The 16541-nt window shown below is 41.7% G+C and overlaps 1 protein-coding gene across 1 annotated transcript in view; it reads left to right on the forward strand.

Annotated features, from left to right (window-relative positions):
- Window positions 1-16541, forward strand: part of LOC309720465 (ankyrin-3-like) — an 89209-nt gene that overhangs the window by 59799 nt on the left and 12869 nt on the right. The window contains exons 31-39 of the mRNA XM_082557443.1: window positions 388-599; window positions 800-1007; window positions 2200-2296; window positions 3289-3517; window positions 3630-3755; window positions 4768-4890; window positions 5428-5454; window positions 7196-7277; window positions 8548-15801. Of these exons, the coding sequence (XP_082413569.1) occupies window positions 388-599; window positions 800-1007; window positions 2200-2296; window positions 3289-3517; window positions 3630-3755; window positions 4768-4890; window positions 5428-5454; window positions 7196-7277; window positions 8548-15801 (8358 nt within the window). The remainder of the gene's footprint in view (window positions 1-387; window positions 600-799; window positions 1008-2199; window positions 2297-3288; window positions 3518-3629; window positions 3756-4767; window positions 4891-5427; window positions 5455-7195; window positions 7278-8547; window positions 15802-16541) is intronic.

Here is a 16541-nt window from a genome sequence, read left to right on the forward strand (position 1 = left end):
TTTTGGATGCATTGAGTTCCATGTACAGTGAACAGCTATCATCTGATTACTACGGCATAAAACTTTCTGCGTTCCTGTCTTTGTTTGCCAATGGAGATTAATTGAAAGAGCTCATAAAAATCTAATGATCACAGATGATTTGGTGCATTTCAGCCCAGTCCTATTTTTGCTTTTTTATGGGCTGATTACCTGTAAGCTGACAAAGCCTGCAGAAATACCATTGATCAACTCAAACTACAAATGGAAATTACACAAACAGATATACTGCATATCTGTTGCAAATATCTGTTTATGAGTGCAAAAGTACACAAACACATATATAAATATATATTTATGTGTGTGTGTGTGTGTGTGTGTGTGTGTGAAATTCTTCTTCTCATCTTGCAGAGATGGATAGTCCTGCCGAGTTGGAGAAGAAGCGTATTTGCCGCATCGTCACTGGAGATTTTCCACAGTATTTTGCTGTGGTGTCGCGGATTAAGCAGGAATCTAATCATATGGGTCCTGATGGAGGGGTACTTTCTAGCAGTACTGTTCCCATGGTCCAGGCCTCATTCCCCCCAGGAGCTCTCACCAAGAAGATCCGTGTTGGCCTGCAGGTACAGTAGGACTCCTAATGCCCACTTAAGTTTGGTCTGTATGATGACGGTGCACTGATTTGTTTCTTTACCTTACCATTCATTTTAACTGCTTAGATCCCTTAATTTGTTAGAATATTTTAAAATTGCCTGATTTGGCAGTAATCTGAGTTTAATGGCCAAATATTTTTTTCTGTACATCTTCCTGGCCTTCTGTTTAGGCCCAGCCTGTGCCAGATGACATGGTGAGGGCAGTCCTTGGCAACAGAGCCACCTTCAGCCCCATTGTCACTGTAGAGCCGAGGAGAAGAAAATTCCACAAGCCGATCACTATGACGATCCCTGTCCCACCTAGATCGGCAGAAGGCCATCCCATCGGCCATCGAGGCGAATCGGCACCCTGCCTGCGTCTCCTCTGCAGCATCACAGGCAAGCCGACCTGTGTATTAGTAGAGCATGACAATACTCTTGTGGTACCTCTATGCAAACAGCTTTTGCAGAATTAACATTTATTTCCAAGATTCCTTAAAAGATATCTTGACAGTCATTACATTTCTTATTTTTGTTTTAAAATGTTTTTACTATTATATAGCACTGTGCAAAAGTCTTGAGCCACCCATCATCAATTCTGTTTTGCTTCCAAAAAACAGACTTTTTTAAAGTGTCTTGAGCAACAATTCTCAATTTTGAAGTTTTTCTTTGGAAATTGGCTATATTTTAATTAGTTTTCAGTCCAGTCCGTTTACCTTGGCATTTTCTGAGGATGTGTTGTGTTTGTCAAGCCACTTAACACTGCCCTAAATATGAATCATTTAAGTAGAGAAAAGGCACTTGGCAGGCCTAAAAAATGTCAAGCACTCATTCACAGTACTCAATATGTACAGACAAAATGAGGAGAGAGATTCAACAGTGAGTGTTTATGGCTATTTGTAAAACCTAGTGGAGGCTTTGTCATGGATTGGGGCTGTATTTCAGCCAGTGGTGTTGGGAATCCTGTCAAAATTGATGGAATTATGAAAGATTCACTATGCGATACCATCTGTTTGGGAGCATGAGATTGATCTTAAACACATCACCAATGCAGTAAAATCATACCTGATTAGACAAACACACAGTGGAACCCTCTCAGTCATGGATGGGTCTCCCCAGAGCCAGGACCACAACATTGTTGAAGCAGTGTGTGATTATTGGAACAAAGAGCAGCCAGCATCCAACGAAGAGCTTTGAATGTCCTTCAAGGATCCTGGAGAACTTTTCCTGAAAGCTAATTAAAGAAGAATAAAGGTGGTCATAACAAATACTGACTTTCAAGCTTATTAGAATTGTGAAAACTCTGTTTTTGCCTTATCTACTTTGTTTCCATTTACGTTTTCACATGTCAGTACACCTATTTTCCATTTTTCGAGGAATATATACAAAATGAAATAATAAACATAAGGAGTAGCTTTAGACTTTTGCACAGCACTGTACAAATCATTATGAGTCGAATAGTCTGATCAGTTCTACTATGATAGTAAAAAATGCAGAGCTAAGAAGATAAAAGAACAGCGATTACGTAAGCTAAAAACTGCCCATGCTGAAAAGGCAGTGAGCTAAATTTTTGTCCCTGTTTTTAATGCAGGAGGAACCTCCCCTGCGCAGTGGGAGGACATCACAGGAACCACACCACTGTCCTTTGTAACTGACTGCGTTTCCTTCACCACAAATGTTTCGGCCAGGTGAGACACACTCGTATGTTATACACACGGCAAATCAGAACTGGACCACTGCATATATAAATATACCGATGCCCAAGCTGTCAGTCAATCGTCATGAAATGATCTTGCTGACAAACAGACAGACAAACAAATGGCGCCCGTGTTATACCTCTGACTTGAATGATCTAAATCTCTAAATTTTGATTAATTGGACTAATTATGGAGTGAAACTGTTACATTTGTGGAGGGAGAATATAGTACATTGAGCCCTAGAAACAGGTGTAACTTTCTTTATTAATAATAAATAATAATGACTAGATGTATCAATAATAAAGGTAGTAGGTTAAAGTATGGTTGGTTCAGTGTATATTTATCAATATCAAATATCAGTGTATATTTTATATTTTCTGGAGACCTTGATAATAAAAGCAGTTAGTTGCAGGTCTAGTCTCACCTCAGTGGAAGTCCCAACAAGTAACCCAAGAGAGTTTAACTCTCTTCCAGAAAACATTGTTGTGAGCTTCAAAATATTGACAGTGTATTTGCAGAAGTCGGCAGTGAATGCCCAAATATACCACGAGATAAAAGCTCAAAAATGCAACCAGTTAGTTGACAGAATCCCGAGTTCCCCTCTGATAGAGTTACACTCAGTTACACATTTAACTGTGTGGTGCAAAGTCAGTAAACCACAGATTGTTGAGGTATGCTGTTAAACTGACCTCAGCAAGTGAACCTTTCAGTTACATCACGCAAAGTCATGATTTTCCATCCTAACTTGATTTAAATCATGCGGTGAGTGTGTAGCCTGATACTAACAGAGCACCCTTTGGTACTCTATAATTAGATTACTGCACAAATATCATGTGTCTTTTTGCATCCTTCAGAGAAATAGCCACATTTGTTTGATCACTTAGATTATTATTTAGAATGACTGTTATACACCTGTGAGAAGATTCATACAAAATTGCTTTATTTATTTACTTTTTGTGTCGCCTCGGATCTTTCCCCCTCAGGTTTTGGCTCGCAGACTGTCACCAGATTCCTGAGACGGTGAGTCTAGCGTCTCAGTTATACCGGGAGCTGATCTGCGTGCCGTACCTGGCCAAATTTGTGGTGTTCGCCAAGATGAATGATGCTGTTGAGGCTCGGCTGCGCTGCTTCTGCATGACGGACGACAAAGTGGACAAGACCCTCGAGCAGCAGGAGAACTTTGAGGAGGTGGCCCGCAGCAAAGATATTGAGGTGGGATGCAAACAAATGTTCTGCAGTAAGAGAGTCTAATAAAAACTGCACTGACAGATAAAATAAAACAATGTGCTGTGATTCTATATTTTTGGATAATGGATTTCTGTAGGTTCTTGAGGGCAAACCGATCTACGTGGATTGTTATGGCAATCTTTCCCCTCTTGCCAAAAGCGGGCAGCAGCTGGTATTTAACTTCTTCTCCTTCAAGGAAAACAGACTTCCTTTCAACGTAAAGGTATAGGATGTGTTCTTCCTGTCACACTCTCTGTTAGCATTTACTGTAGCCTCCTTTATACAGGTGCATTTCAGTAACAGCTCTCCTTTCCTTGAGTCTGCATTAATTATCTCATGTTCTGCACATGCTTATGTACATGTACATGCTTATAAGTGGATTATATTTTTCCCTGTTATATCTTTACTTGTATATAAAAACACTGCAATAGGTTGAGGTAGGGCTGTTCGATATAACGATATATATTGGATGACGATATAAAAACGTCTATCGTTTCATTTTATGCTATCGTTTGTTTCGTGGTGTTGCAAAATAAACTGTTTACTGCAATATTTTTTCATCGTTTTGATGGTCACTGTGGTGGCTATATTAATTTCTTAAAGTTCTCTCTTTCTCTTACATTTAATATAACCACACTACAGACAGACAAGCGTTTGTTTTTATGCGTTGTCGTTAGCAACAACGACGGTAAAACCACCGTGTGTCCGCTTGTTCCACATAAACCTTTCACAATAAAGCTCAAGATCCTGTTGAGACTTTTCAAAATAAACGGAATCACGTGAAAGATGCAGAGTGTTTACGGATGAGAAGCAAAAAAGAGCCGTCAGGTGCTAAAAAATAAACCTTAGACTCAAATGTTAGAACAGGCTTTTCCCCGCAGCACGCCGTGTAATAAATACTCACAAAGAAAACGGTGGCCGTTACAACTTATGTCTAAAATGTATAGTTTCATGCATCGGTTAAAACACGCGACTCCAGGTACACAATGCCCAGCTGGAAACACTTCACGCAAGTCGAGCTGCCCGAGATTCACAGAATTTACAGAAAATGTTACATTTTTGTGATTTATATCGTTATCGGACGATAGATGTCTTAATATCGGGATATGAGATTTTGGTCATATCGCACAGCCCTAGGTTAAGGTGCAATGATAATTACTCCTGGAATTAAGAAGAAATGCATTTTTTTTATTGACATTAGGTTTTGTTGAACAAGTGTTTACTGTCTTCTGCAGATCAGAGACATGGGCCAAGAACCATGTGGGCGCCTCTCCTTCCTGAGAGAGCCAAAAACCACAAAAGGCCTTCCACAGACTGCCATATGCAATTTGAATATCACACTGCCAACCCACAAGAAGGTACGATTTCCATGATTAAACTGTTGATTGTTTTAGGCCACGTCATATCATCTACATGTAAATGAACCAGTTGAAGAACAACAAACACTGTCCTCCCGAGACCAAGAGAAATCTTTGAAGCTCACCTGGTCTAGAAGTGACTGCCTCCTCCTTGTGTCTTTTATTAATGTTAAAGCCTGTGCCAGTCATAAGACCCCACAACGTACACATTGCAGCCACACATGCACATCATGCTTTGCTTTAGTGCCTGGCTCTCTGTGGGTACATAAAAATTATGCCAAAAAAACAACAAAACAATACTTTGTTTGTTTGTTGTGGTGTTGATTGATCACAAGAAACTGTATTTCCTTTGCTTTTGCTTTTGTTTATTTTGCTGTGTGTATTTATTAATCCCATAGATTTTTGATGCTTTTTGTTGTTTTTGCTGCTCCATTTTCATCCCCTGAGTTTTATTTTCACCTCCCGCTCACTATAACGTCCCTGCTCTCCATTGTGTCATCTCTCTCCTCTCCTGCAATGCATCTTGGAATACCACAGGATATGGAGTCTGATCCTGATGATGAGGTAAACAAATTCTTCATCATCACACGAAGCCGCTTCTTCTTTGTCGTCCTTTCTGTTGGCTTTACTGCAGAGAACGTTGTAAATATGCGTTTTGCAAATACCTTACCTCAGTTCTGTACCTAAATGTGGAAGATGCTTCTGAGCGCACGTTTTTACACAGCCGTGTCAATCCTGACCCTGCAGTGCATGAGTGGAAATGGCAATTGTTTTAATCTGCAAGGATTTATTTATCGTTGTCTCCATCCCAAGTCCAGTGGAGCCAGTTGCTGTATAACATCTCGGCTTGTTTTTCATCACTATCTTATTTTTCATACATGTTAAACAGGACTTCGTCATTACTATAAACATATAGAGACTTTGGTATATTTTGTCAGCCAGACATGTAACCCTAACTTTTATTATTTGTCCACTTAGGCTACGTCCACACGTACACGGGCATTTTTGAAAACGGAGATTTTCCGTTTTCGTTTTATAAAATAATCCCGTCCACACGTAAATGAAAAAATGATGGAAAATGCTGCTAGGAACATGCCAAAGCAACAGGTGGCGATATATTCCTAACTGTGTAGAAATGTTGGCCAATCAGAAGTCTAGAAGCCTCGGTGGGAGATGGTAAACAAAGCTGGGGCATAGAAGCAGAACAGAGTCGTATGTGTGGAGGGACAATAATTGTGTGTGTATGTGTAAGCATTTAAACACTGCAGACAGTAAAATTAACAGTAACAGTCTACCTCCATTGTAGAAATTCATTTCACCGAAACATTAACGTGGCGCACAGTGTGACATCAAGAAAGGCGCACACCTTTGACGCTGCATTTTCTCCGTTTTCCTCATCCACACGTAAATGCAAAAACGGAGTTTTCAAAAATATCCACCCTGGCAGGCGTTTTTAAAAACGAAAACGCCGTTTACATGTGGACGAAAGGTGCAAACGCATAGAAAAATCTCAGTTTTCAAAAATACCCGGGTACGTGTGGACGTAGCCTTAGTCGTTGGTTTTTTGTATTGGGGTTTCTCGTATTTTTTGTCCTTTTCCTTGGCTTTTCTGTAACAATAGTACTAACTCTCTCCATTGCATGGCAAAACATTTATGGAAGAGGATTCCAACAATAAACGTTTATTTCAACAAGAGTGTGATATTGGAATAGTTAAGGTTCGGCAAACAAGTTCATTAGGATTTGCAAAAAACTGTAGTCATAGTTTCAAAAACTTAGGCTGTTTGTCTGCAAAGAATAAACACACTGCACTCACTTTTGTGAGTTACCCAACTCTTTACAAAGGCTACATTTCACACTAGTTATTGCTTTTACACTAAAAATTGGCATCAGATTAGATTTTAAATCATGAAATGCATATTTGTTAAATATGAACATTTGGAGAACCTATTGATACCAACACTGACACAGTTATTATTATTGACGTTTTAAGATTTACCATGATGTGAAGATGAGAAGAAATTTATTCAATATACCATACTTAACTGTAAGTTGCACCAATTACTAGTGCAGGGATTACATGCAAATCATATATCGTTTACAGTTTTTTGAAGACACATAACTGTAGTGCCTCCCTGTGCAAGTACTAACAGCATGCACTGGTAGACTAAAAAAGCAGGTTTATTTCCTTGCACTATAACTTCTAAATTAACAAGTTAACAAAAATATTTATTTCTGTTAGTTTCAAGCACATTTTACTTCATTTTTATGTTGAAGCATCTTTTGTTCTTTTTTGTTTGTTTCAGACTGAAAAGCCAGAGCGACGTCATACCTTTGCCTCCTTAGCTTTGCGTAAGCGCTACAGCTATTTGACCGACCCAGCAGCGAGTGAGTTTCCCATTTTTACCTACGTGAAATTTTTAATTGGTTTCAGATATTTATGTTATTTTAATCAGTTTTAGTGTCTGAAAGGTCCCATGATATAGTTTACATATTTCTACCTCTCATTTACATATAATATAGAACCCTGACAAAACATGTCCATCGAGCATTTATTCCTACCACCCAACACATACTCTTTTATCATCTTTCATTCTGCAAACATTTGCATGGTTTCCTGTGTGTCATGCTTTGCTTACCCACCCCATGTTGACAAAATGTCTCCCTGTTTTGACTGCTATGTTATTGTCACTGGTGTCAATGTCTGTTCGTGTATCATTTGAACAGAAATGTTTTAATTCATGTTGAATAAAAATATTATTTTGAATTGTTCTCATTCTTTCAGCAGCCATTTCACTCTTTTATTGGCTTTATGATTGCGTGCGGCTGTGTATATTAACATGAAATAGGTTGCACTTTACATGAACTTTCTTCCCCCCACAGTGACTCTTTTAGAGCACAAGATTTGATTTAAAAACAATTTTTTTTCCTTTAATTAAATCTTGGAATACCTTTTCTCACAGATATTATGTTTTAGGGCCGGAGCTCTTTCTTCTCGATCCACTATCTTTGCTTTATTTTAATATGTCTAAACTTGTCTTTCTGACAATTTTGTGAAAAGTGTTAGGATTATTTAATAGTATACTTAGCTAGAGATAAAATTGTGACCATTTAAATAAATCTTTCATTGCAGGTCACATTTTTTTGTAAAGTGCAACCTCATATTTTATTTTAAGTTGTGACCAAAATATTAAGGTGATATTTTTTTTATTAATAATATACACTTGTGGGGTCACCTGGCATTGAAAATGTACTAAATGAAAAGAGAAAGACCTTTTAATCAAAGATACACAGTAAAAGGCAGTGTTGTTAGGAGCAAATAGATTAAGCATATCAAAAGTCAATGGAATTGCATATTTTTGGTTATCATGACCTTTTTGTCACATCTATCATATCAAGCATTTTTGTTTTTGTTTTTTGTTTGTTTTGTTTATTTTTTCCAAGATCCATTCTCTTTTGAGTGTATTTATTCTCATTGCTCATCATCATTGTAATATGGGCCTTTTACATTTCAAGTGTAAAATTATGCCTTTGAGAGTAATGCCCTTTCTGACTGACTCAAATTTCTCTTTCTGGTTTTTATGTTTTATTTCAAATTATTTTATGTTGGATTTTATTTTTACTTCCTTATTGCTTTTGGTTTAAATTACTGTTGAAGAAACAACTGATCGAAGCTCGCCGAGAACACAGCCTTCTAGCTACCCTCACAAACCTGTCTTTTCAACGAGACCTTATCAGGCGTGGTCGCCTGTTCCTGTCGCCGTCCCTGGCCAAGCCAAGTCTGGGTTTGGCTCCCTCTCCAGTTCGTCATCCAACACGCCCTCTGCCTCTCCATTAAAGTCTGTCTGGTCCATCAACTCTGCCTCCCCCATCAAGACAAACATCCCTGGATCACCTGCCTCTTCTGTAAAGTCAGTTAGTGACATAGCCTCTCCCATCCGATCTTACAGAACCATCTCCTCTCCTATAAAAACGGTAGTCCAGCAAGCTCAGTACCCCGTCCAGGTCAGCCCCAGTCCCCTTTCTTCACCGGGCAAAAGTGCCCCAGATCCTCTGTCTATGAAAGGATTGGCAGCATTGTCTGCTAGAACCTCCCCTTTAACTGTCCCTGAAAGAGGGAGCACTCTTCTTGAAAGATCATCTATGGGCATGACCCCACCAAGCTCTCCCAAATCTTCTCTGAGTATGTTCAGTTCATCCCTGCCATATAAGACTGTTATGGGAGGATCTAGTGGCACTGCATCATCCTCATCACCTATAAAAACTGTACCTGGTCTCTCTTCTGTGCGTTCCTTTGCCTCTGATGTCACAAGCCCTGCAAGAAACCTGTTTTCGTCCCTTTCATCACCACTGAAATCCAACTCCTCCCCAAGTGCTGCAGCTTTGATTAATGGAAGTGTCTCGCCCACACAGTACCGTTCTTCATCCCCAACATCTCTTCTCTCCAGCAGTCTGCAAGAAAGGATACAAGCAACCACCAATGCTGCAACCACAAGTGTCAATGCAGCATTTGATGAAGTTGAAAAAACATTCAATTCTTGCTCTGCAGGCTATGGCACCCTGAAGTCCATGTCTTCTTCTGCGTCTTCCTCATATCAGTCCATTAGATCATCAGCTTCTAATTCCCTGTATCCCTCACTAAGATCCCCCACTAATGTTACCACTGCTGTAACGTCTAGTACAATGACTGTTCCAGTGTACTCTGTTATTAATGTGCTGCCAGAACACCAGTTTAAAAAGTTACCTGAGGTGTCAAAGTCAGCTGCTGCTCTTCTATCCCCAAGGAAGACTGTGCCAGTTGAGGTAAATGCTCAGTTGCAGTCTTCCTTTGCCAAAACGCTTTCCCCTATCAAAGCTCCCTTTTCTGCTGGCCTCAAGTCAAATACCACATCACCACTGTCATCTAGTCAAGAGATTCTGAAGGACGTAGCTGAAATGAAGGAGGACTTGATTCGAATGTCAGCCATTTTGCAGACAGACCCAAATTCCATAGCAAATAAAGGATTTCAGTCTGATTCTCCCAGAGAGGCTAAGATAGAAGATGAGGAGCCATATCGGATTGTGGAGAAAGTAAAGCAAGACTTGGTAAAAGTCAGTGAAATCCTCACTAAAGATGGTGTGAAGGATGGTAGGGTTTCCCTGACCAGGGATTCATTGGATGACATACATTTCTCGAAAGTACAAGTTGAACAACCGCCAAGCAACTGGAGCTATCCTCCAAGATATGAGACAGTGGTCCCTCAAGCCAAATCGAAAACAATTCCTGATCGAGATTTCAATCTGTCCAAAGTGGTTGACTACCTGGCCACTGATGTGGGCAGCAGCTCTTTCTCCAAAATGTATGATACAAAGCATAAAGCAGATGAGGGCAAAAGAGAAGAAGATGGGAAAGAGAAGCAGAAACGTGTTTTAAAACCCACCATAGCAGTTCAGGAGCATAAGCTCAAAATGCCTCCAACAAACATGAGGTCTTCTTCTTCTGACAAGGAGATCAGTAAAATAGCTGATACGCTTTTTGGAGCAGATACTGTGCTAGAATCCCCTGATGATATCTCACATGAACAAGATAAAAGCCCTCTCTCAGACAGTGGCTTTGAGACCAGAAGTGAAAGAACACCCTCTGCCCCTCAAAGTGCCGAAGGCATGGGCCCCAAAGCCCTTTTTCAGGATATCCCAGTTCCACCAGTGATCACTGAGACTAGAACTGAGGTTGTCCATGTCATCAGGAGTTATGAGTCTCCAGAGGACAACAAACAACCTGCAATGGAGGATGCTCACCCAGTAAGATATATTGATTCAGATGCTAAAGGGCATCAAAATCAAACTACGTCAACTGCAGACCAGAATAAATGCTATTCAATTAAAGTCAGCCCTGACGAAGATCCCATGGGGAAAGGGATGAGGGTAAAGGAGGAAACTCATATCACTACCACCACCAGGATGGTGTACCACAAACCACCTGGCAAAGAATCAGCATCTGAGAGGTGTGAGGAGACGATGTCTGTGCATGACATAATGAAGGCATTTCAGTCAGGCAAAGACCCTTCTAGAGAGCTGGCTGGACTGTTTGAACACAAGTCAAACAATGAGGAAACATCTCAGAGAGTCCTCGAGGATCTCAACTCCAAGCCTAAAGTTGAAAGAATAATTGAGGTTCATATTGAAAAGGGCAATAAAACAGAACCAACAGAAGTCATCATCAGAGAGACAAAAAACCATGCAGAGAAGGAAATGTACTACTATCCAGGGAATAGACAAGATGAGGAAGAGACCGAGGAGTCTCTCCCAGTGTACCTTGACTCCCCAAGAGTGAACACACCCATGTCCCAGGAAGAAGACAGTCGCCCTAATTCAGCCCAGCTCATGACAGATGACTCTTACAAAACTCTAAAGCTACTTAGCCAACAGTCTGTTGAGTACAATGAGGATGAGTCATCAGAGCTTAGAGGGGAGTCTTACAATTTTGCAGAGAAAATGCTACTCTCTGAGAAATTTGACCAATCTCATTCTGACACAGAAGAATATTTGAGAGATAGGTCTCGCTTCTGCTCACCAGATAGAAGCAGTCACAGTGAGGGTAGATCAGTTGGGCCAAGGACAGAGTATGTCTTTAGGTCAACAAGAAACGTCTTTGATAAATCTGGACGGATGGCCAATGTTGATGACAACTTTGACAAACTGACACTTTTGCAATATTCATCTGAGCCTGGTAGCCCCAAGCAGTCTGTTTGGATGCGTGTGTCAGATGACACGCAGAATAAAGAGAGAGAACAGCTTATATATGAGGACAGGGTGGACAGAACTGTAAAAGAGGCAGAGGAAAAGCTAAGTGAGGTGTCTCAGTTCTTCCGTGATAAAACAGAACAGCTCAATGATGAGTTGTCATCTCCAGAGAAGAAATCTCGTAGACCAGACTTCAGAGAATCACGGTCAGGGCCCAGCTCTACACACAGCAGTCCAGAAAGATCAGCTTATAGGAGTGGGAGTAGTGGGGAAGAGTGGAGCAGGGAAAGGCTTCGAGGCAGGTTCACCTCCAGTGACAGGAAATGTGCCAGTTTACCAAGCAGTCCAGAAAGGAGAGTATTGTTACAGTATTGTGATTCCGACTCAAGAAGACAAGGTGATGGTAAATCACAGGTAACTACAGGTGAAAGCCCTAAACCTTTTCAGATGTCTTCCTCCAAAGTCAGTGCAGTGAGGCTAAAGTTTGAGCAAGAGGCTCAAAGGCAAGATCGGAATCCTCAGGGTGTCCAGAATTCAAATCCCCCTATCAGAAAGCTCCAGGAAAGTAAGCTTCCTGTTTACCAGGTATTTGCTGGTTCAGGTGTCCCAAAAACAGGAGATGGTGTGGGAAATCAGAGGAGTTGTCAAGAGAGTGAAACAAATAAGTTCTCACCCAAGCATGAGACTAGTGGAAAAAATCAAGAAGAGAGCAAGTTATTCAGAACATGGGAGAACCAGGGGTATGGAAACTATAAACCTCAATCTCCCAAACTATCTAATTCATTAATCCATGATTCTATGAAAGGCAGCAATAATAGTGATTCCCAAAGACAAGAAACAACAAAAAAAATAATCTACACAGAATTTGTTGTCCGAGAAAGTCCAACCAGCAACGATAGTCTAAAAAAAAACTCGGAATCACAAATTCCTGTAAGAAAGCCATCTAATTTCTCAGAAAATCAGAAATCTCCCCCTTTAAAATCTGATACCCCTATTGAACCATTTGAGAGGGCAGGGTCTCATAGTTCAGCTCGAAATCGGGTACACAGTAGCTCTGAATCCAACAAGTCTACCCGTGGATCATCATTAGGAAAATCCACAGATTCATCAGAGGGTAGCCAGTCAAATGTAGTGTGTAATGGTGTTGATAGTGACCAAGTAGAATATTTGGATCAAGTAACTCCTGTAGTTGTAACTGAGGGTTTTAAAGATATTAAGCCCTTGCCTGTTTATGTCAGCATCCAAGTAGGAAAGCAGTATGAGAAAGAGACAGCTTCGGGTCAGCTGGGAACATACAAAAAGATAGTAAGCCATGAGAGTAGGACAGTGCATGAAACCAGGGGTGCATTTTACTCTGTCAAACAAAAGCAGTTGCCATCGCCTCAAGGAAGTCCAGAAGATGACACTCTAGAACAAGTGACTTTCATGGAAAGCTCTGGGAAAAGTCCTGTTACCCCTGAGACTCCCAGCTCAGAGGAAATGAGCCTGACCTCCAGAACGCCAGACTCTGTGATAGGCTTCATGCCTGGCATGCCAAGTCCTATCCCAGAGGAGTCTGAGGAGGAAGAAGGAAAGACCTTCATCTACAAAGAGCCCTCAAAGGAAAAACCTAAGCCAGCTTCCCCAGAGAATAAAAAGCAGGATGGAGAGAGACAAAGGTCAAAGGACAAAAGAGTGGCTTATATAGAGTTTCCACCACCTCCTCCTATAGAAGCAGAACAGTCCAATCCAGAGAAAAGGGGTTCATGTGCTTCTTCCTCAGAGACAGAGATGATGGAGGTTAACCTGCAAGAGGAACATGATAGACACCTCTTAGCTGAGCCAGTCATCAGGGTCCAGCCTCCATCCCCTATTCCCCCTGGAGCTGATAACAGTGACTCTAGCGATGATGAGTCCGTGTTTCATCCCATCCCACTCAAAAAGTATACATTTAAAATGAAGGAAGAAGGAGAGAAACGTCCAAAACCCAAAAAATCTGAGAAAAATGGAGATAAGGACTCTGGGATTAATGGTGTAGTAAAGGGAGAGGAGGCTGATTTTGAGCAAAATGGCAATGATCAGTCAATCACTGACTGCTCAATAGCGACCACTGCTGAGTTCTCTCATGACACAGATGCAACTGAAATTGACTCTTTAGATGGGTATGACCTTCAGGATGAGGATGATGGACTGAGTGAAGATCCAAAAACATCTAGTCTGTCTAATGATGGAAAAACAGCGGGTGCATTTAGCCAGTCCAAGCTTGAAGTGATAGAGGAAGAGAAATGTGAGGAAGGGGGAGATGGAAAGACTAAAATCAGTGCATCTTCTCTGCAAAGTAGTGGGGATGAAAAAGATTACACCCTTGAAGGAAGACATCCAGATAGACAGGGCTTTGGAGAAAACTACTTTGGCTATCAACTTGAAGAGGAGCTGAATTCACCCTTTAAAACAGTGGCCACCAAAGGTCTGGACTTTGACCCCTGGTCCACAAAAGGGGTTGATAATGAAGGGGTTTTTGAGTCCAAATCAAAAGATGATGACCCAAAACCCTACGGCTTATCAGTGGAGGACTCACAGGCTACAACTCCTGACACAACCCCTGCTCGAACACCAACTGATGAGAGCACACCGACTAGTGAGCCTAACCCTTTCCCTTTCCACGAAGGGAAGATGTTTGAGATGACCCGCAGTGGTGCTATTGACATGAGCAAGCGGGACTTTGTTGAAGAGAGGCTTCAGTTTTTCCAGATTGGTGAGCATTCCTCTGACCCTAAAACAGGGGAAAAGGGGCGAGGGGGCAAGATCCTGGGGGTACTTTCCTCTCAATCAAAAACAGGGGAGAGGGCCACTGTAGATGGAAAGGTGAAGGTTATAGATACTACCACAGACAGCAGCACTACACCAACAACACCAGCAGCAACTACAGCAAAATGCAGTCCTGCACAGCCTCGCAGTGACACTGGCTATGCTGGTACTGATGCCCCCATCTGTGAAGCCATAGCTGAAACTGCCTCGTCTTGCACAATCACAGCCTCTAAGGTTGATTCGAAATTACGTACTCCTATTAAGATGGGCATAGCTGCCTCTATAACTGTGAAAAAAGACTCAGGGGATCTCACTGATTGTAAAGCTGAGATATCTGAGGGCCAGCTGGTGCCAGAATACATTAGTATAGAGGGGCAGTCTACAGACAGCAAGTCTAGCAGCCGCACTTCGCCCAGATTAGAAAGAAGAGATTACCCCTCTGAAAACTGCAACAACAATAATAACCTTGAGTCCTCCAATGTACAGGCCAACTACATACAGTGTGGCAGTGTGGTGTTTAATTTGCAGTCCTCTTCTGAACCCACCCTCCAAAAAGCTAGTCGGATAGAAACGCTTTGCTGTAGGGAATTAGAAGAAAGAGTGGAAGTACACAGCAGTAGTCAGGTGCAGGAGGAGAAAAATGAAACAGTTAAAGAAAATGAAGTAAAGCAGCCCAAGTCAAGACTTCCAGTTAAAGCATCAGGGTGGTCATTTCACACGCAGGGAACAGCCATAGGTAAACAGAAGCCGAAACAAGCAGTGAAAGTTGAGGTTAAAAAAAGAGGCGAGCCAGCCATAGCCAAAGTAGAGCCCAGGTCTAGGATACCAATAAAGGATGTTAAAAAGAGCAGCCCTGCTACTACAGCTAGCTCAGTTGTTTCAGTTCGGGTTACCTCACAGCCAACGAGGGCACTGGCCACAGAGAGAGCAGCCATACAGTTGCCCTCAAGGCTTCCACTGAAGGACAGGCATCAGATCAGCAGTGTCGCAATTGAGGGAGTATGTAGACCAGACAGACAGGAAAACCCTAGTGAGCTTTGTAAGCGCACCATCGAATACTTTAAAGACATTAGCGGGGAGACGCTAAAGTTGGTGGACCGCCTGTCAGACGAGGAGAAAAAGACGCAGACAGAGCAGTCGGAGGAAGACAGCACCTCCCGGAGCACCTCTCTGTCGGACGCCTCCCAGCCTTCCCAGCCCTCCCAGCCCTCCCGCTCATCCAGGTCTGGTAGAGGTTCGAGGGCTGAGGCCGGGGCCGCGTCCGTAAGGGCAAAGGTGGCGACGACGGACAGGGCCTCCGGCAGTGAGAGGAGCAGGAGGAGTAGGCGGACTGGTGGGAGGAAGGAGGGCAGTCAGGGACTCACAGGGTCTCGAACGCCTCCCATCGCGGAGATCAAGCCTAGTTTGTAAAATTTTCACACTATGTTTAAAATACATCTATATATTTCTATATTTCACTTGTAGTTGCATGACATCGTTGTGATTGTTTAATGGATTGACTGGAATGCCTGTGGCGTGTTTACATATTCCCTTCAGAATAGTAGATGTCATTTAAATTTCTTTTTCATTGATGTACTGTGTACTGTATTGTCCGTGTCGCAATATTCTCTTTCTTCTGTTCTCCTCTTTTGACCCCGTTTACCTTCCATAGTTAGAGTCAGCATGCCAGTAGTAGTGACTGGTCACTGGCACAACCAGTCACTTGTTTTACAAATCCTGGTCTGTCTCTGTCTGTCTGTCTGTGCAGGGTTGTTACTGAGTTATTGTGGTAGTTTGTTTTTACAGACTATTTCATGCAGCTGTCATTTAAACTAACTAGTGTTGGCAAAGAACACACAAAAGCGTCTTCGCATGTTAACATTTTAGATTCTAACATAGACCTTTCCACTGTAGATTTTTAGAAGTCTGTTGTTGAGAGTCATGTTATGCTTTGTTTTGTCACAGAGAACCACTTACTATGTAGACACATTTATGTTCCCCATAGCGTCTCTAGTATGAAATATCCTTTCCTTGCCATCTTGTGGAAATGATTCCAGTAATATGGTAGCCATAGTAATCAAAATATTTGTATCACAGCTGTAACTAATGCTGATAATCATGACTAATAAGTGGCCAGGAAAGGAAAATTATACACATGTATTT

Source organism: Aulonocara stuartgranti (assembly GCF_965226115.1).
Source record: "Aulonocara stuartgranti genome assembly, chromosome: 13".
Classification (NCBI taxonomy): Eukaryota; Metazoa; Chordata; class Actinopteri; order Cichliformes; family Cichlidae; genus Aulonocara; species Aulonocara stuartgranti.